General features: G+C 49.9%; 1 protein-coding gene across 6 annotated transcripts; it reads left to right on the top strand.

Moving 5' to 3' along the window:
• Positions 1-310: 310 nt before the first annotated feature.
• Golga2 (golgin A2) lies at positions 311-20,623 on the top strand. Of its 6 annotated transcripts, none has more exons than XM_055600853.1 (27): positions 311-412; positions 4,539-4,661; positions 5,617-5,697; positions 9,232-9,342; positions 9,644-9,687; positions 9,787-9,850; positions 10,380-10,436; positions 10,614-10,694; positions 11,491-11,529; positions 11,794-11,856; positions 11,940-12,033; positions 12,124-12,230; positions 14,207-14,265; positions 14,537-14,678; positions 15,300-15,389; positions 15,491-15,598; positions 15,720-15,807; positions 16,173-16,510; positions 16,755-16,868; positions 17,346-17,591; positions 17,672-17,747; positions 17,933-18,015; positions 18,168-18,386; positions 18,465-18,567; positions 18,678-18,784; positions 18,861-19,017; positions 19,109-20,623. In XM_055600853.1, exons 1-27 carry the CDS (start codon positions 329-331, stop codon positions 19,321-19,323), a joined length of 3,093 nt encoding a protein of 1,030 aa, XP_055456828.1. In that variant the 5' UTR covers positions 311-328; the 3' UTR covers positions 19,324-20,623. The 6 variants fall into 6 exon arrangements, with proteins under 6 accessions (XP_055456828.1, XP_055456827.1, XP_055456832.1 ...); XM_055600852.1 differs by having other exon boundaries at positions 312-412; positions 17,930-18,015; XM_055600857.1 differs by lacking the exon at positions 5,617-5,697 and having other exon boundaries at positions 312-412.
• The last annotated feature ends 325 nt before the right edge of the window (positions 20,624-20,948 follow it).

The raw sequence follows: 20,948 nt of genomic DNA, 5'->3' as shown, positions 1-20,948 counted from the left end.
ATCTACGGCGGAGGCCAACGACCGCTCCCGTCGAGCTGCGCGCGCACCAAGCGAGAGCGGTTCCGCCCCTCCCTCCGATAGGTGGAGGCGAAGGGTCGTGGCTGCGCGCGCAGCTCTCGTCGTTAACTCCACCCAGCGCTCCCGCCTCCGGAGGCGTGGCCACGCCTCCCTGTCATTCAGCGTTCTCGTCAACCAATGGGCTTGGAGAAGGTAGGCCACGCTCTGGCTCCGAGCGGCCCAGTGACGCTCTGCACCCGCCTTCTCTGCCGCTTACCCGGGCGGTGTAGCTGCCGGAAGCAGTTCCGCGGTGGCTGCCGGGATCGTGGTGATGTGGCCCCCCCGCTTCCCCCCTCCCCGCCCCGGGATGTCGGAAGAAACCAGGCAGAGCAAATTGGCTGCGGCCAAGAAAAAGGTAAAGCGCTCCGGGTCGCGGCCCCTTGACCCCAAGCCGAGCTTCTCCGATGGCCGGACCGTGACCAGAGTCCGAGCCTTTCCCGAGGCACACGGGAGGAACCCCTCAGCGCCCTAGGCTCCCCTAGTAAAGTCTCAGCCAGCCCCGCCCCCTCAGCGCCCAGCCCCCGCCCTCCCCAGTCGCCCCTAGGTGACTTTGGCCAGTGACCTAGGGTCTCTCGGCCCTAGACTCCGGACGCCCCAAATCTGACCTCCCTGGGCTCCTGTCTCCTGGGACCTCGGTTCTGGCCCTGTAGGCGACTCGGGCGTTGGTAGTGTGGAGTGGAATGTAGTTACGTCACAGTCCCCCTCGAAACTGTCATTAGTACCCCGAGTACGGTCTTGCGTCGCCCCACCTGCTCATCAAATGTTTCGCTTTTTCCTGTTTCTCTCACGGAGCACCTATTTCCTTTCCACCTGCAAGGGAGCTGGAGCACGGCATCAAGGGCGGAGATGCTTTAGGCGCCCACACTCCCCTAACTTAATCAACGAGAGCACAAAACAGTGTCAGTGTCCCTTGCTGACACGGAAGGACGGGTTTGGGACGGGTTGGCTTTTTTTAAGTTTTCTACTCTCTAGAGCGACTGAAATCTCTTTGGAGCAAAAATGCATGTATAGCGTGGATCTGTTTGTTGGGGAACTGAACTTAACAGCTGAAAGTTCAGCCAAATTATCTTCGCCAACTGGGGTGATGAGAAGCACAGCATAAACATGAGGCGTCTCTCTGAAGCATCACCTTTCCCATGATTCTTGAGAGATACAAACTTAAAAGTCAGGCATGGCGTTTTCATAGATTTGTAAAGACTTCTCTCTGAGGCTATGCTCGTTCTGTTCCCATGTTCACTAAGGCTGTGCCTTCATGGCTTCTGCCCTTGTGTCGTGCTGTAAAGGTTTAGGAAGTACTGCTGTGTACCTTTAAATAAGGTTGATAAAAGGGCCCCCGTGGGGTTAGGCATGTAGCTAAGTTGTTAGAGAGTTTGTCTAGTATATACAAGGGCCTGTTCAATACTCAGTTGGCAAGAAGTGCTCACCTAGCGAGTATGAGGCTCCTGGCACAGCACTGGATGGGCATAGTGATGCGTGTCTGTATTCCCAAGACTACAGGTAGAGGCCGAGGACCAGGACTTAAAGGTTGTTTTTGTCTATATATGGAGATTGAGACCAGCTAGGTATATGTAATACTCCATTTTTCGAGAAAAAAAAAAAAAAAGGAATTGTTGGAGAGATGATTCAGCAGGTAAAAGCACTTGCTGTTCTTGCTGAGGACCTCGGTATAGCTCCCATCACCTCATGTCAGCTAACTAGAACTCCAGTTCTAGAGGCTATGTATGATGCCCTCTTCTGGCCACTTAGGTTACTGCATGTACATGATGTGCAGACATACACGGAGGCAAAAGAAAATAAATACACATAAAAACAATCTTTTAGGGGCTGGAGAGATGGCTCAGTGGTTAAGAGCACTGTCGGTTCTTCCAAAGGACCCAGGTTCAATTCCCAGCACCCACATGGCAGCTCACAACTGTCTGTACCTCCAGTTCCAGGTGATCTGACACCCTCACACCAATGCACATAAAATAAAGTTAATTATATATTTAAAAACAAAAAAACAAACTTTTAGAGCTGGGCGGTGGTGGTCCACACCTGTAATCCCAGAATTTGGGAGGCAGAGGCAAGCAGATCTCTGTGAGTTCAAGGCCAGGCTGGTTTACAGAATGAGTTCCAGGACAGCCAGGGCTACACAGAGAAACCCTGCTTTAAAAAAAAAAAATCTTTTAGACATTTATTATTTTTTTGTTTTGAGACAGGGTTTAATAATACTGGCTGGCCTTGAACTCAGAGATCCACCTGCCACTGCCTTCCTAGTGCTGGGATGAAAGGTAAGAGTCACTGTGCCCAGCAATCTTTTTTTTTTTTTTTTGAAGGGAAGCTGTATTTATATGGCTCAGTAGAATGCTGGCCTCTCACAGATGATGCTCCAGATTCAATCCCCAGCACTGCCACAAAAGAAAAGAAACCATTGGCTTGAGGTTGTATTGACAATTACTTTAGCTTTTGACAATGAGATGGTTCATTGGGTAAAGTACTTGCTGCGCAAGCAGGAGGACCTGGTCTAGGGGACTTTCCTAGACCCCACATTAAACCAGGCATGGCAGCACGAATCTGTAAGTCCCAATGTTCTCTGGCAAGATGGACAGCCGAGACAGAATTCCTAGACACTGAAGGCCCGTCTAGCCTGGTGTGTGTGATAGCAGGAGCTGTCTCAGAGTGGAAAAGAAGTAACGTTGAGGCCATTCTCTGACATTCTTGTGTGCACCATGACATACCTGTGCACCCTTCTCATAGTATGCAGACATATATGCGCACATGTACATATTTTAAAGACAGAATCTTTGGGCTTTATTCCTGGCACACACATGATGGCTCACAGTCATCCGTGACTCCAGTTCCAAGGGTTCTGACACCCTCTTCTGACCTGGGTGCACCAGGGACACCTGCACATGTATATATGTGGGCAAAACACTCATGAACATAAAATATACTTAAAAAATAAATAATAAGGACAGTCTTCCTGTGTATCCCTGGCTGGCCTGGAACTCATCAGAGATCCATCCGCCTCTGCTTTGAATGCTAGGATTAAAGGTGTGTTCCACCATGCTCAGCAAGATAGTGTTTAAGGTCCAGTGTGTGGTCCTTGTCCACTGGCTCCTTTTCTTGCTTGTTTTCTTCTGAGACTTGGTATTGCTGTGTAGTCCAGGTAAGTTTCGCTCTCAATCCTTTGCCTCTCCCAAGAGTTGGGATTACAGATAGGTGACAGCAGCACACCCAGCTAGTTCCTGCCTACTAAGTGTTTACTCTCTCATCTCTACCTCTAGCTTTTCCCCCTGGGAGCTGCAAACCCCAGAGCTGGCATCAGAAAATTAAGTTTAAATTTTGTGTTTGCCTCTGTGTGTTTGTGTGCAGGCATGTGTGTTGCTGGGGATGTAACTCAGGGCCTCAGCGAGTATTCCACTGAGCTACATTCCCAACCCAATTACTGCCTTTTTAGCCATGCTATTTCTTCTGCCATTAAGAGGTCATTATAATGTTTTGTGGAATTATGGTACCATTACCTGAGACTTATGGACGTAGTATTTTTACAGGGGCTGGAGAGATGGTTCAGCAGTTAGAAGCACTAACTGCTCTTCCAGAGGTCTTGACTTCAGTTTCCAGCACCCACTTGGCAGCTCACAACTGTTTGTGACTCCAAGATCTGACACTCTCCTACAGACATACATGCAGGCAAAACCCCAATGCACATTTTTTTTAAAAAAGAATTTTTATAAAAACAGCATAGGAGGAAACTGGGCATGTAGCTCAGCTGGTAGAATACTTGCTTAACAGCACAAAGCCCTAGGTTTGCTCTCAAGTGCTGTATAAACCAGTGTACTTATAATCCTAGTGCTTTTAGAGGTTCAGGCAGGAAGGTCAGAAGTTCAGGGCAACATCTACATAGTGAGTTGGAGCCCTGTTGGTGTTAGTTTTTTAAAAACTTTATTTATGTTATCTTTTTCTCCCTACTCCACCCCAGTCCCTTCCAACACCTCAATACCAGGTAGGAGAGAGAAAGGTTAGTGGGAGAAGGGGGCACAGTTTTCCTAGCTGCTTTCTTCTGGTTAGGGTCATCAGGTTCCTTGGAGCCAGTCCAACCCTTGTTTCAGGAGATCTCCCTCTTCTTGTCTCAAAACAGCAACCAGGAACAGCCTTGTTCTTTCTCTTCTCTCCACTCTCTGGGCTCTGGCATTTATTCTCTCTCCAAAGTCCTCAGATTCAAACTATCTGCTGCTGGCAAAGAGCTCCTCTCAGAGCCCACATGAGGCAAATAGTCTGCTGCTGTGGACCCTCTGAATCAGTTCCATGTCCCACACCTGGGACCAAAACAGAACCATGTTTCTATCCACAACAGAGCCCAGCCTGTCTCAAACAAGTGATGTATACCAAAACACCAAGCAAAAAAAAAAAAAAAAAAAACACTCAAACTGGAAGACTTGAGCAGAGGCCGTGAGTATGGGGCAAAAGACTTTCATTTCTTTCTGTTCTCCTCTCCACAGTTGAGAGAGTATCAGCAGAAGAACAGCCCTGGTGTTCCTGCAGGAGCAAAGAAGAAGAAAAAGAATAAAAATGGCAGCAGCCCTGAGAGAACCACCGCCCATGATTGTCAGTCACCGGGGGATGTGAGTCTTGGCTGCCAAATTCATGAGGATGGGGCAGAGGGGAGGGCTGTGGTTCAGATGTCAGGTGCTGCAGGTGCCGTTTAAAAATTGTGGTTTTGAGGGCTCAGAGCCTCATTCAGTGGTAATGAACTAGGTCTTGCCTCGTAAGAGACCCTGAGTTTTTATCTCAGCACAGAAAAATAAAATAAATTCTGGGTCTGAATCCTCTCTCTCCATAAACTAGAAATATAGTAATATTTAGAGCAAGTTTTCTAAAGTCTGAGCCTCTTTTTACATACCTGTAAGATAGTGATAATATTGTTGAATGTAGATTTATAAAGGTGGAGTGGAGTTTCTTGTGGTTGTTTTGTGTTAATTCCCCCACTAGAAGGTCTGCTGCGGCATTAACAGTGAGTGAACAATGGGCCCTGCTTGATTTTCTTGGTTTGGGCTGCAAACCAGGCCAGATGGAACGTCACTTGTTGTCAAGGTTTCCTAAAAGGAAACATCAGAAAGACAAGATGTACATTTTAAGTCCATCGTTGTCATGAGCTTCCTGCGTTACCACACACATGCTTAGTTTCTTCATCTGACAAGAGGGTGATGGATTGGCTTAGTGTCTTACACACTTGCTTTTAAGCTGTGCTGTAGCAGTGTAAAGCTGAAGAATTCTCTTGAGAGTCTGGTTTGAAGGTGAATATGGGTAAGGGCCTCTCCCCGTTACTCCCTGAAATGCTAGGTCTGTGGAAAGGATCTCCTCTGCAGGTTGAGTTGCTGCATCCCTTGGGGGATTCTTATTCATGTTGAGGGCTACCTCTGACAAGGCAGCAGGTGGCTGTTTGGAAGGATGGCGCAGGCCTGGGTGCTGATCTCTGCTCTTGAGTATTCCATTTCCCTGACTGTTTCTCTTCTTCCTGCCCTGACCTTCCTGCCTCTCTCTCTCCCTGCCCTTCTTTTTCCCTCTCACCTGCTATAGATTCAGGACATCCTGAAGGTGTTGGTGTCCGACCTTAACCGTTCCAATGGGGTCTCGCTCCCCCCATTAGACAAGAGGAAGGTGAGGCAGTGCCAAGACTCACTCTGGCTTGCTCTCCCAGCCATGCATGCTGCAGAGGCCTCCCTCTTTGGGTGATCCTCTGCCACTGGCTTCCTTCATGTTGCCTCAGTTAACCCTCAGCCCCTTATATGTCTGCTTCTTCCACTGCTTGCTTGATTGGCTGTTTTGTTTTGTTTTTTTTTTTTTTGCTTTTTTTTTTTTTCTCTCCCGTATCATTTCTCCTCTTAGAAGATACATACCCTGAAAGTTAAAGCTAATTGGGGGGAAATAACTTCCAGATCAGGTGTGTGAACACGGACAGATGGAAACACAAAACCACCTTTTAGGTCTTGCCCTCTGGATATCTGTCTCCGAGAAACTAAACCACGGAAGTCTGTGATTGTTTTTTATGAAATAGTTTTGTTTTGAAACTTAGGAACATACAGTTATGAGAAAATGAATTAGAGTATTGTTTCTGGGGATTATGACTTTTTTCTAAGAATCTATTGACAGGCAATGTCAATAGTTTAAAGTCACACCTTTAATTCCAGCACTCAGGAGGCAGAGGCAGGGTCTCTGAGTCTGTGAGGAAATGGCCATGTCCTGTTCTAGGACAACCAGGGCTACACAGAGAAACCTTGTCTTGAAAAACAAACAAAAGACAAAAAAAAAAAAAAAAAGAAAAGAAAAGAAAGAAAGAAACTTACTGTCAAAGAGGAAAGTTAAGCAACAAATGAGTGACAGAAGAGTCTGCCCTCAGTCTTTTTGAAAAATCAGCAGAGCACTCAGGGAGGCAGAGGCAGGTGGATTACTGTGAGTTCAAGGCCAGCTTGGTTTACAAAGTGAGTCCAAGGCTGCACAGAGAAACCCTGTCTGTAAAAACCCAAAAAATTAGCAGACCCTTGATAGGAAAGGCACTTGATAAACAGTGACAAAAATAGATGAGCAGGCCAGGTAAGCCCAGGACTCAGGCGACTGAGACGAGAGGATGTTAAGTCCCAAGACAGCATGGGATACATAGTGAGACCCTGTCTCAAGTAAATACCAGAGGAGATGAACAGGACAAGGTGTTATGACCTCCATGATGCCTAATGTAGCAGGAGGAAAGTTGGTTCCCAGTGGACTGGAGGCTGGGGCGTTTGCAGATACTTTGATGATGAAAGATGGGTCATGTTCATCTATGTGGGGAGCTGGGGAGTGGGGAAGCAGTGGGCTGACAGGCAGGCACCTCTCAGAGATGCAGGGAGCCAGTGGGACAGGATCTGCATTCACAGAGCTTGGAGATGGCCTGTAGACATAGCTTAGTACTTCCACAAGTAACTTGTGCCAGAGGACATTGTCCAACATCAGGAGCAGGCTTCTGTCAACTGAAGGAGTGGCCTGAGCCATGGCCACATCCTGTTAGACTGGGCATGGAACAGAGTGAGGACTTGAAGGCTGGAGCTGGGCTCTTTTTAGCCAACAGTGCTGCCCCTGGCCAGATGTGCTCTGCTCAGGGGCTGTGCCTCATTTCTCCGCTCAGAGCGGCACGTTGTGTGGGACAGGGTCATATTTACAGCCACAAATTTGGCATTTGCTGTGCTAAGGAGTCAGCCACACAGAGAGCTGGGGCCTCAATTTCCTCATTGAAAAAAACTTACCTGAGTACCCAGCCTCTCTGTTCTGGAAATGAAAGATTTTCTTGTGTTTTTGAAAACTTTCTCGAATCAGTAACTAATTTTCTATTCCAAGATTGAAGGAGATCGGCATCTCCTGAGTAAAGATGAAACAAGAAGTGACAGAAAGATAAAAGTAGTTTCTGATGGGATGGGACATTTTGAGGAAAGTGAAAACCTTTATTTATTTGTTTGTTTTTTAGTTTTTAGTTTTTCGAGACAGGGTTTCTCTGTGTAGCCTTGTCTGTCCTCGACTTGCTTTGTAGACCAGGCTGACCTCAAACTCACAGAAATCTACCTGCTTCTGCCTCCCTGAGTGCTGGGATTACAGGCATGCGTCACTGCGCCTGCTTGTGAAAACTTTGTTAAAAACTCCATGTTTAGCTGAGGAATTACTTGGTTCCTCACAGAGTCTTTGAAAGTCCCCAACAATACCTGCTGTCTTGTCCCTATAGTCCTGCTCTTAGGAAGCTAAGGCAGAAAGGAGGTCTCCAGTTTGGGGCAAGCCTGGACTTCAGAGAGACCCTGTCTCAAAACCTGAAACCAAATCCATAAGGGTGCTCAGAAAAATACTTTTATTTTTTGCCTCTCTGAATATTGCCAGTCTTGGAGATCTGTGCTCTTAAGATGCCACAGGGGACCCAGAGCCTAGGAAGGTCGGTTGCTGGGAGTTTTTGCCACACCCCCTAAGACTATCTTAGGGTCTCTGCTCTTACAAGTTAGATTCAACTGTACATGTTGTCAAGACAACACCTACGGGTGATTCAAAGCTGACAGTCACATGGGACTCCAGGGACATACATGGTCACAGTAACCCTACAAAGAGTGAGGCTCACCCTTAGTTCTCAGAGGTTGCTCAAAGGAGGAAATTTGGTCAGCATGTTAAGAGGCTGAGACCGAAGGCTACAGAAAGGAAGAAGCCCCTCTTTTGGGAAAGGCATGGCCATTTCCTCCCAGACCAGCCTTGCTGGACAGGCCTAGGCTTCCTGTTAGTGACTCATTTGTCTTCCCATTCTCTACCCATCTGGTGTTGGACACCAGAAGATCTCTAAGCCAAAGACATATTCTAAGAGTGAGTCCTGAGGTATCTGTATGGTGGCACACGCCTTTAATCCAAGTACCTGGGAAGCAGAGGCAGGTGGATCTCTTGTGAGTTTGAGGCCAGCCTGGTCTACAGAGAGAGTTCCAGGGCAACCAGAGCTACAAAGTGAGACCTTGTATAAAAAAACCAAAACAAAACAAAAAATAAGAGTGAGGCCTGAGCCTGAGGAGTGACTGGATACAGCTGGTCAAGCAGGTAGTTCCTGCCAGGGAAGTGGAGAGACTTCCACAAGCCTTCACATCCTAAATCCTAGGATTGGTCCCTGGCAGCTTTTCCTAGGAAAATCATGTGATCTCCTGGATAGTTCATAACAAAGGTCAGCCATTGCTCTCTGCCTTATCCAGTGGTTTCTGAATCAGCAAACACAGCCAGTGTGTGGGTCTGCAAGGAGGGAAGGCAGGAAAGCAAGAGGAAGAGGGAGAATGGTTACGTTGACCATGACAACTAGTCCACCCCAGAAGCAGGACCTAAAGTCAAGGCCACAGTCAGGGGCAGGCTTGCTCTCTGGCTCCTGGACTTGGGCACTTCCTTCTCCCTGCTGTGGCTACCGCAGCTCAGAACTCCAGAGGGAACAAGGTCCTTGGGTATTCAGAAAGGAGACCCTGCAACCCCTGCTTTGAGCTACTAAGTGGCCTGAGGCCCGGGCAGGCCATGTCTTTACCTCGGTGGCTCCCAGCATGTGCGACCGTCCTGTGCCTGCTGCTGTGCTGCCCTGCTTGCCCCATGACTTCATGTCCATGGCCGTGAGGCGCCTGTCTCCCGCATGGTCTTCTAACCCCACTGCTCTGTTCATGACAGGCGCCCACAGACCACACTGCTCCTGCATCGCCAACTACTGATGACGACACTATGTTTCTCGGTGTTGTTCCTTCCCCTGATGCCAATCTCGCCAGCATGGCATCACCTCAGGTTTGTGCTTTTCCCTGTTGCCTGCTGCCCTCCTGTCTGCTTCCCAAAGGACTCTACCTTCCCTGAACTCTCTTCTCTCTTCAGGTAGCTTGGTCCAGGTAATGCTCCTGGAGCCTAGCATGGGGAGGCCAAGATGAGGGAGGCTTGGGGAGATGGGTATTGAGATGAGCTTGGCCCAGCCTGTCCCTGTGTGATAATAAGCAGAAGCTGAATACTGTTACTTTTTAATAATGTTACTGAATGGTTTTTTTTTTGTTTGTTTGTTTGTTTTTGGTTTGTTTGTTTTATTGTACCTATACAGAGCCATGATGCTGGCAATTGCTCTACCCTCATGGAGGAGACCAAGTAAGTGTTCCCTGCTGAGGAAGTCAGGGCAGGCCTCTGCCTGTGAACCTCATCCCCCTCAAGCTATCTGCACCCCTGACCGTATCTCTCCCTTCTTAGGACTTTCTCATCAACTGAGAGTCTGCGACAACTTTCTCAACAGCTGAATGGCCTTGTGTCTGAGGTACCATAGGATTGGGGTCTAGAAAGAAGGTAGCAGGGGGGAAAGGAAGTTTGGTAGAAACTGAGGCAGGATTCTCAAGAGACTAATTCATGAGAGGCTCTTGTCATATCTGGAGAAGACTTGGGTTTGTACCATGATGGCGAGTGATTTTATCCTGGTGTGGAAAGTGTAAGATGACAGGTGTTAATGGGCGAGGTTGAGGCATGGTGGGATAAGAACCATGAGGAGTGGCCAGGTAGTGGTGGCACACGCCTTTAATTCCAGTACTCAGGAGGCAGAGAACTTGAACTCAGTACACTTGAGTTCAAGGCCAGCCTGAAATACAGAGTGAGTTCCAGCACAGCCAGGGCTACACAGAGAAAGCCCGTGTTAAAAAACCAAAAATAAACAAACCATGAGGCGTGGCACAAAGCAGATATAAGGTAGGCAGGAAGGCAGATTCTGCAGGCTGAGGGGGAAGTTAGGAGGTTGGAGGGATTAAACATTGAGGGTGACAGAGCCTCTCCACGTGAGGTGTTGTCTCTCCTAGTCTACATCCTACATCAACGGGGAGGGCCTCACGTCTTCCAACATGAAGGAGCTGGAGGTGAGTGGCCTTGGAACATGGCCCAGTGACCCTTTAAGCCAACCACCTATCTCCTTCTACAGTGGGACCTGGGTGCCCACTGCCAGCTGAGACAGCCCACCACCCCCGACCCTAATGATGCTCTCTCTACCTTTCCCCCACCCCTCCTCCAACTCCTCCTCTCTGCATGCGCCTCAGAGCCGGTACCAAGAGCTAGCAGTAGCCCTGGACTCCAGCTATGTAACAAACAAACAACTCAGTAGCACGATAGAGGAATTGGTAAGAGTCCAGTGGGGTCCCCGCTTCTTGCTGCCAGTCCTGGGCTTCAGTTTCCCCTTGGGGCTCTGAAGAAAGGGACTGGGGCCCCCTCTGGGACCAAGGGGGAGTGGGAAACCTGGGGCCTCAGTCTCAGCTGGAGGCACCCAGAGCATAGAGCATGCAGCATGGTTCTTAGTGCTCTGTGTGCACCTCTGTTCTATACTCCAGACCCCCCTGCTTCAGTCCTCGCCCTACTTGTTCTGAGCTTGGGGAAGCCTCCAAGGGAAGGGAACACACACCCGATTGGTTGTCAGGAGCCCCATGTCCTGTCCTGGCCTTAGGTCCTTATTTGTTTTGATTTTGGCCACACCACTCCCATGGTTTGAGTTTCCTGTTGAGGCAGAATTGGGGGTTATCAGAGACCTCTTCCCACTGTCAGGAGGCTAGGGCTTGAGGGCTCCTGGAACTGTCAGAAGCTAGTGCTTTCCCATTCTTCTCTTGGTTGTACCTGCAAGATATGCTCAGTTCTTAATTCAGCACACTCTTCCAAGTCCCAAACTGGCAGAGGGTAGTCTTCTTTCTCAAACTTGTTTCTAGATTTACTGTCCTTTAACTTGGACTCAGGTTCAGACCTCTGTTGCATAGTTGTGAGTGAGAGGCAGCCAAAACACAGGTGGTAGTTCTTTGGGAGCTTGAGGAGTTTGTTAGTTCATGTGCCCACTGGTCTGAGCACCTTTTTCAAATCCATTGCCCTGTTTGGTCTGGGGTGTCATGAAAGGGGTCAGCCCCAGTCAGCTCCCTTTGGCTCTTCCCACAGAAACAACAGAACCAAGATACTCTGGATCAACTGGAAAAAGTAATGTGATTTCTGTGTTTGCTCCTTTCATGGCTGATGGGGTGGAAGAGGCCTCAGAGTTGTAGGCCTTGGTCTTGCTTACTTCTTTTGTGGAAAAGCGCCCCCCCCCCCACACACACACACACAGGGTGTCCTCCATAGGATCCTTGATAACATGGCCTCATGATGAGCCTGTCCTGGGCCACTGGTGTCTTTCTGGGGCTGTGTCCCTTGCCAGACCATCTCTGCCTCCTCACTAAGAGCTGCACTTCCCCATGCCTGCAGGAGAAGAAGGATTATCAGCAGAAGCTGGCAAAGGAGCAGGGAGCTCTCAGGGAACAGCTGCAGGTGAGGGGCCTATGCAGTATCCCCATGTCCTCTGAAGAGCGTTTCTCTCCTTTCTCTCAGAACTTGTTGGCTTTTCTCCAAAGGTTCACATTCAGACCATAGGCATCCTGGTGTCTGAGAAGGCAGAATTACAGACAGCCCTGGCCCATACTCAGCAGGCAGCCAGGCAGAAAGCAGGTAGGTCCGGGCATCTTCAGCATAGTACTGATACCTTGGCAGGCTTGAGGGAGCATCTCTGGGGCTTCATCTAGCCATTACTCATTCTAGGAGAGTCGGAGGATCTTGCCAGCCGCCTACAGTCTTCCCGACAGCGTGTGGGAGAGCTGGAGCGGACCCTGTCTACTGTGTCAACGCAACAAAAACAGGCAGACAGGGTAAAACATGTTGCCTCTTTGGCCATTAGTAACTTCCTGGTGGACAGTGAGCTTAAAGGGCTTTTCAGCATGATCCAGTGTCTTGCTGCTGACAGACAACTCAGCACAGGTCGTTTCTTCCTGCTTTTGTTGTGTGGTTGGTAGAAGCAATCTGGAGATGAGTTCAGTGCTGGGTGACTAGGGTCTGCATAAGCAAACACTGAATGCTAAACCTAAAGGCAGGTGCCTGCTGGGACCTCAACCTACTGTGTGTGGCCTTGGCCAAATGCTAAAAGATACGATATGGTACTTGGGCTGTGAAAGTACAGAAGAGCTTAGTGTGGTACCATTTGTGGGGAGAGGAGAATGTGTGTGTGCAGTATATATAAAACATGAGAGGATTGATAAACTCACGGTTGGGAACAGAGTGACTGAGAGGACTTTTGCTTCTGTACCCTCTGAGTTTGGGACTGTGTGAATGAACCATCTGTTCAGAGGAGAGCACAAGATGCAAACAGAAGTTTAATTTCCTCCTCTTATCTGCCTAGAGATTTAGTCACTCCTAAATGTTCAAGTCCCAGCTCTCTCTGCCTAAATGACTTCAGGCCAGCATTTAGCCTTTGTATATTGCATTTCTGCAACTGTTCTAGATGAGTGTGAAGATTGGATGGGATTGCTAGCAATATTGCCTGGTAGAGTGCTCAGTAAACAGTATTAACACTACCAGTAGTGTCTGAGAGTTCCTGGCCCAATGCTAGGCTTCTGTTTTGTTTTGTTTTTGTTTATGTGACAGTGTTTCTCTGTGTAACAGAGCCCTGGCTGTCCTGGATTCACTTTGTAGACCAGGCTGGCCTCAAACTCACAGAGATCCCCACCTGCCTCTGCCTTCCTGAGTGCTGGGATTAAAGGCATGTGCTACAAGGCCTGGCTGTGTAAATGCAATGAAAAAAAAAAAAATCATGGGCTCAGCTGTGGTAGTACACATATTTAGTCTCAGCACTCTGGAGGCAGAGGCAGGTGGATTTCTGTAAGTTGAGGCCAGCCTGTTCTATATAGCGAGTTCCAGGACAGCCAGGGCTATGTAGAAAAAATTTTATGTTCCAAAAAATAAAAAAAAATTAATAATGATAATAACAACAACAAAACAAATGAGCCAGATGGAGTGGCACATACCTGTAATCCCAGTACTTCGATGAGAAAGGCAGGAGGATCTGGAGTTAAAGGCTAGTCCCATCTGCATGAGACTATGTCTCATAAAACTAAAGTGAATGCTGGGCAAGGCAACACATGCCTGTGATCTCAGCTCTGGTGAGACTAAGGCGGGAGGGCCACCTTGGGCTATATTGTAAATTCTAGGCTCGCCTGGATCACTGCCCTGTTTGGAAAGGAAAACTAAAAGAGTAGGTTATTATTAGTTAGTGCTAGAGCAATTGACTGGCTGTACAAGGACTTGAGTTTAAACCTAAACTCGCAAAAAAAGTTAATAATTCTATTATTAATTAAAAACAAAAAGAGGGCCGGAGAGACACCTTGCTAGTTAAGAGCACTAACTGCTCTTCCAGAAGACCCAGGTTTGCATCTTAGTACCTATGTGGTGCTTCATAACTTTCTGTAACTCATGCTGTGGAGCACAGACATATATGTAGGGAAAACACCAGTACACATAAAATAAATAAAAATTCAAAATACTACAAACAACCCTGAAAGTTATGACTGGTGGTGTGGACCTTTGGTTTCAGCTGTTGGGGAAGCCGAGGCAGGAAGATCACCTAAGCCCAGCAAGCCAGCTTAGATAACATAGGGTGACCGCACCTTACAAACAAAACAAGCACACAGAAACATAAATGAGACCACAGGCTTAGAAATGCCTTGGGAAAACGTCAGGTGTAATCAAGGAAAAGAAACATCACGTGGAATATCACTGGGACCGTTGGTTGGTGCTCTGCCGGTTGCTTCATCAGCCTGCCAGGTCCAGACTCGGCTTTCTTTATCTGCAGTACAACAAGGACCTAACCAAAGAGCGAGATGCCCTCAAGCTGGAGTTGTACAAGAACAAGTAAGAATGGGAAGGAGGTTGGGCTATCTGCAGCCTTAGTGTGGAGAATGGAGAGTCTGAGGAGACAGGTTTGGGCTTGTGTAGAGCTATGCTCTAGTCCCAGCCATGCGCCTGACTCATGGTGTGGCCCCTGCTGACTCATTCTCTCTGAGGCTTGTCACTTTGGACACAGTGCTGTGTCCTGTGGCTGTGTGACAAGGCTCATGCATCACTTTAAAGTGTGGTCCTTTTTGTTCTTCGTTCCTCCTTACTGCACTACCTCTGGCCACAGCAAAAATAATGAGGACCTGAGGCAGCAAAACTCAGAACTGGAAGAGAAAGTTCGAGTCCTAGTGGCAGAGAAAACAGCTGCACAGTTGGGGGTGGAGGAGCTGCAGAAGAAGCTGGAGATGTCAGAGCTGCTGCTACAACAGGTAAGAGGAGCAGCCCACACCCCAAAGATTCAGACATCCTTGGGGTGGAGCCTGAGACCCGGGTACACAGTCTCATCCATTCATGGGGACGACCTGCAGCCACGAGCTGGACAGGGACAGTGGGAGCCTCTTCCTGGTCCTGTAGTAGATTATCTAGTATTTGTTCAACAGGGAAGCCTGACCACACCTATGGAGCCATTACCTCAGTGGCGGTGATATGGCTGTTACATTTTCATTTTTATTTTGAGGTGTCTTGGTTGAAAAAAACGTCTACTTATTGATTGATTAATGGTTTTGGTTGTTGAGACAGAGCCTGTCAGTCACTCAGGGTGACCTATAACTCACGAGGTAATCAAGCTAGCCTTGAACTCATGGTAATCCTCCTACCGTACATGTCTAAGTGCTGAGGTTGCAGGCATGAGCCACCATGCCCAGCTGAAAAGCCATCATCCTGTGTAATATCAACGACCTATGCAGGAGTCTGTTTACCTCCTCTGGGTACTCTTCTCCTATGGCAATCACCCTGAGTTGTCCATTAATCCTAGCTCATGCTCTTGTGGGGAGCACTGCAGTGGAACAGCACAGACTCCCAGGCCTACACCCCTCATTTCCCTCCTACAGTTCTCTAGCCAGTCCGAGGCCTCTGACAGTAACCAGCAGTTACAGCATGCCATGGAGGAGCGGGCTCAGCTGGAGACCCATGTAGGCCAGGTGAGGGCTTGTCGGGGGAGAGGAAGGGCATGGCCCCTGGTAGCCCAGGGCAGGTAAGGACCAGTGACAGCCTTTTGTAACTCCTGCATTGACTGATGCAGCTGATGGAGTCGCTGAAACAGCTCCAGATGGAGAGAGACCAGTATGCAGAGAACCTGAAAGGAGAGAGTGCCATGTGGCAGCAGAGGATACAGCAGATGGCAGAACAGGTGAGGCCTAGTGTCTCTGCTCTTCGTGAGCCTCAGTGCGGTATGGCTGAGGCTTTTGTAGGGGCTTCGGTTTTGCAGAGGTGGGACTGGGAATAGATGGTGCCTGTGATCTCTTGGGCAGGTACACACACTGAAGGAAGAGAAGGAGCACAGAGAAAGTCAGGTACAAGAGCTGGAGAGCAGCTTGGCGGAACTCAGGAAACAGATGGGTGAGTAGGGCAAGGGGGACCTGAGAGCAGGAGTAGGTCCAAGGGCCATGAAGGTGGCTTCCATTGCCCCAGGAGGCAGGTGGGTGTAAGGACATTGTAGCAGAGGGCAAGGGGTCTCTGCCAGGATCAGGTGGCAAGTCTTGTCAACTGTCTGAGCTGTGTCCCTCTGTGAAAAGCAGGGTTGCAGCCTACTGCTACCCCTGTAGGTGACTGAGCATCAGAGAACTGAACTAGAGTGACTTGAAACGCTTACCTCATCTGAGACCCTTGACAGAAAAGCCAAGGCTTGGGGTGGAGAGCCTGACTCACAGTGCAGCCTGAGAAGCAAGGAGTGGATCCCTCACTGTGCCTGCTTCCCTTCTCAGAGGAGCCACCACCCCCAGAGCCTCCAGCTGGGCCCTCCGAGGTGGAAGAGCGGCTTCAGGGAGAGGTTGAGCAATTGCAGAAGGAACTGGAGAGTCTGACAGGACAGCTGCGGGCCCAGGTGCAGGACAACGAGAGCCTGAGCCACCTGAACCAGGAGCAGGAGGGGCGGCTGCTGGAGCTGGAGCGGGAAGCCCAGCGCTGGAGCGAGCAGGCGGAGGAGCGCAAGCACATCCTGGAGAGCATGCAGAGTGACCGCACCACCATCAGCAGAGCACTGTCACAGAACCGCGAGCTGAAGGAGCAGCTGGCCGAGCTACAGAACGGCTTTGTCAGGCTGGTGCGGAGCCTGCAGGCCCTTCTTACTCACAGGGAACACACTCGCCCATTCTGGTCGGCACTGCAAGGGATGAGGTGCTATCCACCTCACATGAGATGGTAGTGGTGAAGGCACCCTGTGATCCAGAGCCCTAGGGTGTGTGGGAATGATCCCAGAAGCTTTCCCGCTCTGTGGGAGGAGGTACACATGCAGTTCTGGGGACTTCTGCCACATTAGGTCCTGCTGACTGCTGCTTTCTGTTCAGACCAACGAGAACATGGAGATTACCAGTGCACTGCAGTCAGAGCAACATGTCAAGAAAGAGCTGGCCAAGAAGCTGGGCGAGCTACAGGAGAGGCTGGGAGAGCTGAAGGAGACAGTAAGACCTACCATATGTGGTGCCAGCCATGGGACTTGGAGAGGGAGAGTGCAGGGCCCATCACAGGTCAGCTGCAGCCTTTGGGACAGGCAATCCAGTCTTGTGAAGCAGCCTGTGACTGCTGTATTAGAGATAGGTAGCCCTGGACAGCCAAGGCCTGAAGCAGCCTTTTTATAGCTGTAGGTTAAACAAGGCTCTGGGTTTAGGCTGGATTCACGTCCATGTGTTCAAATTCTTCCCATCACCAAACCTGTTTACTGAACTTAAAAGATGAGTTTTCTCATAGAGGTGTTGAAAGTGAAATGAGAAAATGTACATAAAATATTGGGCACTAGTAGTTTGTGCAGAAGAGAATGGGCTGGTTCCATCTGCTTTTCCATACTTGGGGCCTCAAGTGGGTGTGAAGCGGGTGCAAAGGCATAGGCTCAGGATGTGGGAGCCAGCCACTGCCTGCCCTCAGGCCTAGCCTTCCTGCAGGTGGAGTTGAAGAGCCAGGAAGCACAGGGTCTGCAGGAGCAGCGAGATCAGTGCCTGTCACACCTGCAACAGTATGCAGCTGCCTACCAACAGCACTTGGCTGCCTATGAGCAGCTGACCTCTGAGAAGGAGTCACTGCACAAGCAGCTCCTGCTGCAGACACAGCTCATGGACCAGTTGCAGCATGAGGAGGTACAGGGCAAGATGGCAGCCGAAATGGCCCACCAGGAGTTGCAACAGGCCCAGGTGAGGCAGTTCTTGAGGCTGGACCCCAGTGGGAGGACCTGGCCACCTTTGTACCTTCTCACTATTTCTTGACCTCTTAGGAGCACTTAGAAGCCACCAGACAGGAAAACCAGCAGCTCCGGGCCCAGCTGAGCCTCTTGGCCCTCCCTGGGGATGGTAAGACCATGTAGGAGAAGAGGAATGTGTTTGGGGAAGCTTTTAGTGGACATTTTCTAGTCAGCGCCTGGCCCCAGGGGATACAATGGAGATATAGAGGTGGGGTCCTGAGCTCTCTTCCCCTAGCCCACTCTGTCTACCTGCTGGGATATCAGAAGAGACAACCTACTGTCTGCCCTCAGGAGATGTGGACCAGGAGGAACAAGATGAGGAGGTTCCTCGGCCCATTCTGACCATCCCAGAAGACCTTGACAGTAGAGAGGCCATGGTGAGCTGGGCTACCCACTTCTCCCTACCTCTGTAGTCCTTGGTTTCCTGCCCACTGATCTCTTTAATTACCGCGTTGTGCCTTGGACCCAGTGCCCTGCCTGCTTTGTTCTGAACATTTCCCTAAGAAGCACACCTCCCTTTTTTATGCAGGTGGCATTCTTTAATGCAGCTATAGCCAGTGCTGAGGAAGAGCAGGCCCGGCTACGCATGCAGTTGAGAGAGCAAAAGGCACGTTGCCGGAGCTTGGTTCACCTGGCAACCCCAGTCCAAAGCAAGCTTGAAAAGGAGGCAGTGGTCCCTGGGAATGTGGGTGACTCTGCATCTGAGGAGAACAACCAGGCCTTACGTGTAGCCATGGAGAAGCTGCAGGTGAGTATGTCTTTGGGGGCTGGGAGGGTGGGGCCAGCCAGGGCCTCTGAATCCCTGAGATCTCTGTTTTGGCTCCAGAGCCGCTTCCTGGAGGTCATGCAGGAGAAAGTGGAGCTTAAGGAGAGGGTAGAGGAGCTTGAACATTGCTGTATCCAGCTTTCTGGAGAGACAGACACCATTGGTGAGGCAGAGAGCAGCCTAAGGCTGCAGAGGGTTGGGGGGCGTTGCATATGGGGCAGACTGGGGGAGCCACAGTGCCTGAGCCCTGTCCACCTGCCTGCCATTCCACAGGAGAGTACATTGCTCTCTACCAAAACCAGAGGGCAGTGCTGAAGGCCCGGCACTTGGAGAAGGAGGAGTATATTAGCCGGCTGGCTCAGGACAAGGAGGAGATGAAAGTAAGACTCACACTTCTATAGTCCAGGCCCTGCTAACCTGGGCTGGGATACTCTGGTTGAGCACCTCTTTCTCCAGGTAAAGCTGCTAGAGCTGCAGGAGCTGGTATTGAGGCTTGTGAGCGAGCGCAATGAATGGCAGGGCAAGTTCCTGGCAGTCTCTCAGAACTCCGTTGATGTGCCCACCCCAGGGCCCACAAGCTCCCAGGAATTTGGAGCTGCTGACCAGCAGGGTGGTGAGTAGAGCCCTTGTCTTGGGGAGGCATAGATGGAAGGACTCCCATGGCATGCAAAGCCTTGACTTCTTCCATCCCCGTCTCTCTAAAGACCTCAGGGAGGTGAGCCTGGCTGACAATGTAGAGCCTGTACAAGGAGAGGCTGGGACTCCCGCTCCCCACGAGAACGCCACTGCACAGCAGATCATGCAGCTGCTGCGTGAGATCCAGAACCCCCAGGAGCGCCCGGGCCTGGGGAGCAACCCTTGCATCCCCTTTTTCTACCGTGCTGATGAGAACGATGAGGTGAAAATCATGGTTGTCTAAAAGACTGGTGGCCAAAGCCTCACCAAGGGCAGCCAAAGATTCTGCCCAACCCACTTCCCTCCTCAGCCACCCTTATCCTTATAATTAGGTCAGACTCCACCCCCTCCAGGGGCTGGGGAAGTAGCTCAGTTGGTAGAGTGCTTGCTTGCCATGCACAGTCCTGGGTCCCACCCCTAGCACCCCTGAAACTGCTGATGCCTGTAATTCCAGCACTTGGGAAGTAGAGGCAGGAGAATCAGCCATCCTCATCTACCCCAGTGAGTCTGAAGCCATAACAGGCTATATTGAGACCCTGTCTGAAAAACCAAAAGATCAGACTCACTGTCTTAATGGGGATACAAACAGGTCTTCTGCTGTCTGAGCCAGGGCAGTTTTACTTTCTAGACTCCTGTTAGAAAAAAGCACCAGAGACTCCATGATTGAGCACACTGCTTCCCTGTTGTCTTGTATTTGGAGGGCCTCTGAAGACATTCTGGGACAGAACAATTTGGCAGCATTTTCACTGCCTTTAAGGCCAGGTGCAGCAGGGCTGGTAGATAGTCCAGCATTTAGCAGGGTTCCTGATTTTTAACCATCTCAATCCTTTCCACGTTCCTTTTCCTCCATACCCCTTTTCTTTTCTTCGGATAGTGTCTCATGTATCCCAGGCTAACCCTGAACTCACTACAGCTTGAACTTCTGATTCCCTGCCTCACCACTGTGCCCAGTATTTGGCAATGCTAAGCAGGCACTCTACCAATTGATTTACCCCAGAACCACCTACCTTTTTCCTTTGTGTAGTGATGCTGGGGGTGAAACCCAGGGTCCAGCACATCCCCAGACCAACTCCCATCTTCTTAGAGGCACTTTAGGGCAGTGGGGCTGGGCGGCATTTTCTTGGGGTTCCAGGCAGTTGGGGCTAACTGCCTCAGGAAGGCATCCCACTTAGGAGGGCTTCCATCTTTTTGAGGCACTTTGGGGCAGGGAAAGTGGGTACCATTCTCTCAGGCCTTATGACAATTGGGGTAGCTGTACACCAAGCAGAACAGAGGCTGCTGGGGCGGGGTGGGCTTCCCTCCCCCGGTGTACATATTGTACCTGTGTACCATTTTGTATATTCTGGGGTAGGGACACCCCCTGTATCATAGTGGAGGTTGGAGCTGACAAGTGGGGAAGAGGTTCTAGTAATCTTTTGGGGCTGGGAAACTTATTTATTTGTAGTGTAGGACAGAAGACAGGAGGCAGAGACGGGGTTGTGGCACCCTGCTGATGTAGCTCTTTATTTTGCTTTTTACTTGGGAAATAAATGGATTTAGCCATACTTCTGGGCCTAGGTGTTCCTGTCAAGGGTTCTGGGGTTAACCTCAGGTTGGCACTGAGTAGGGAGTGTGTCCTGCATGGAGAAAGCAGGCTTCTGGCCTGTGTGGAGACCAAGGTCTGAAGTGCCTAGAAGGGCTGATTGGCAGCCACCATCTGTATACTGCCTATTGAAGCTTAGGCATTCCAGGGGGAGTCATGGGCTACAGGGGCAGGCCTTCCTTGTTGGGCAACAGAGTCAAGCCTGACCTGTATGTAGGTAGAACTCAGGGTGCAGCACTTGAGGGTGCTGACTTCCAGGCCAGGCCTTCTCCATTCTGTCCCCCTTC

The sequence above is a fragment of the Psammomys obesus genome, unplaced genomic scaffold (genome assembly GCF_907164565.1).
Source record: "Psammomys obesus unplaced genomic scaffold, mPsaObe1.curated_primary_1811, whole genome shotgun sequence".
Classification (NCBI taxonomy): domain Eukaryota; kingdom Metazoa; phylum Chordata; class Mammalia; order Rodentia; family Muridae; genus Psammomys; species Psammomys obesus.
Note: the sequence above shows the minus strand (reverse complement) of the source record. Positions and strands in the feature narration are given on the sequence as shown.

Coding starts and splice junctions, on each gene's coding strand:
- Golga2 (XM_055600852.1), top strand. CDS start 329: ATGTGGCCCCCCCGCTTCCCCCCTCCCCGCCCCGGGATGTCGGAAGAA. Junction 10,695..11,490: donor GTAGCACGATAGAGGAATTG/GTAAGAGTCCAG, acceptor CTCTTCCCACAG/AAACAACAGAACCAAGATAC. Junction 18,785..18,860: donor AGGACAAGGAGGAGATGAAA/GTAAGACTCACA, acceptor CTCTTTCTCCAG/GTAAAGCTGCTAGAGCTGCA.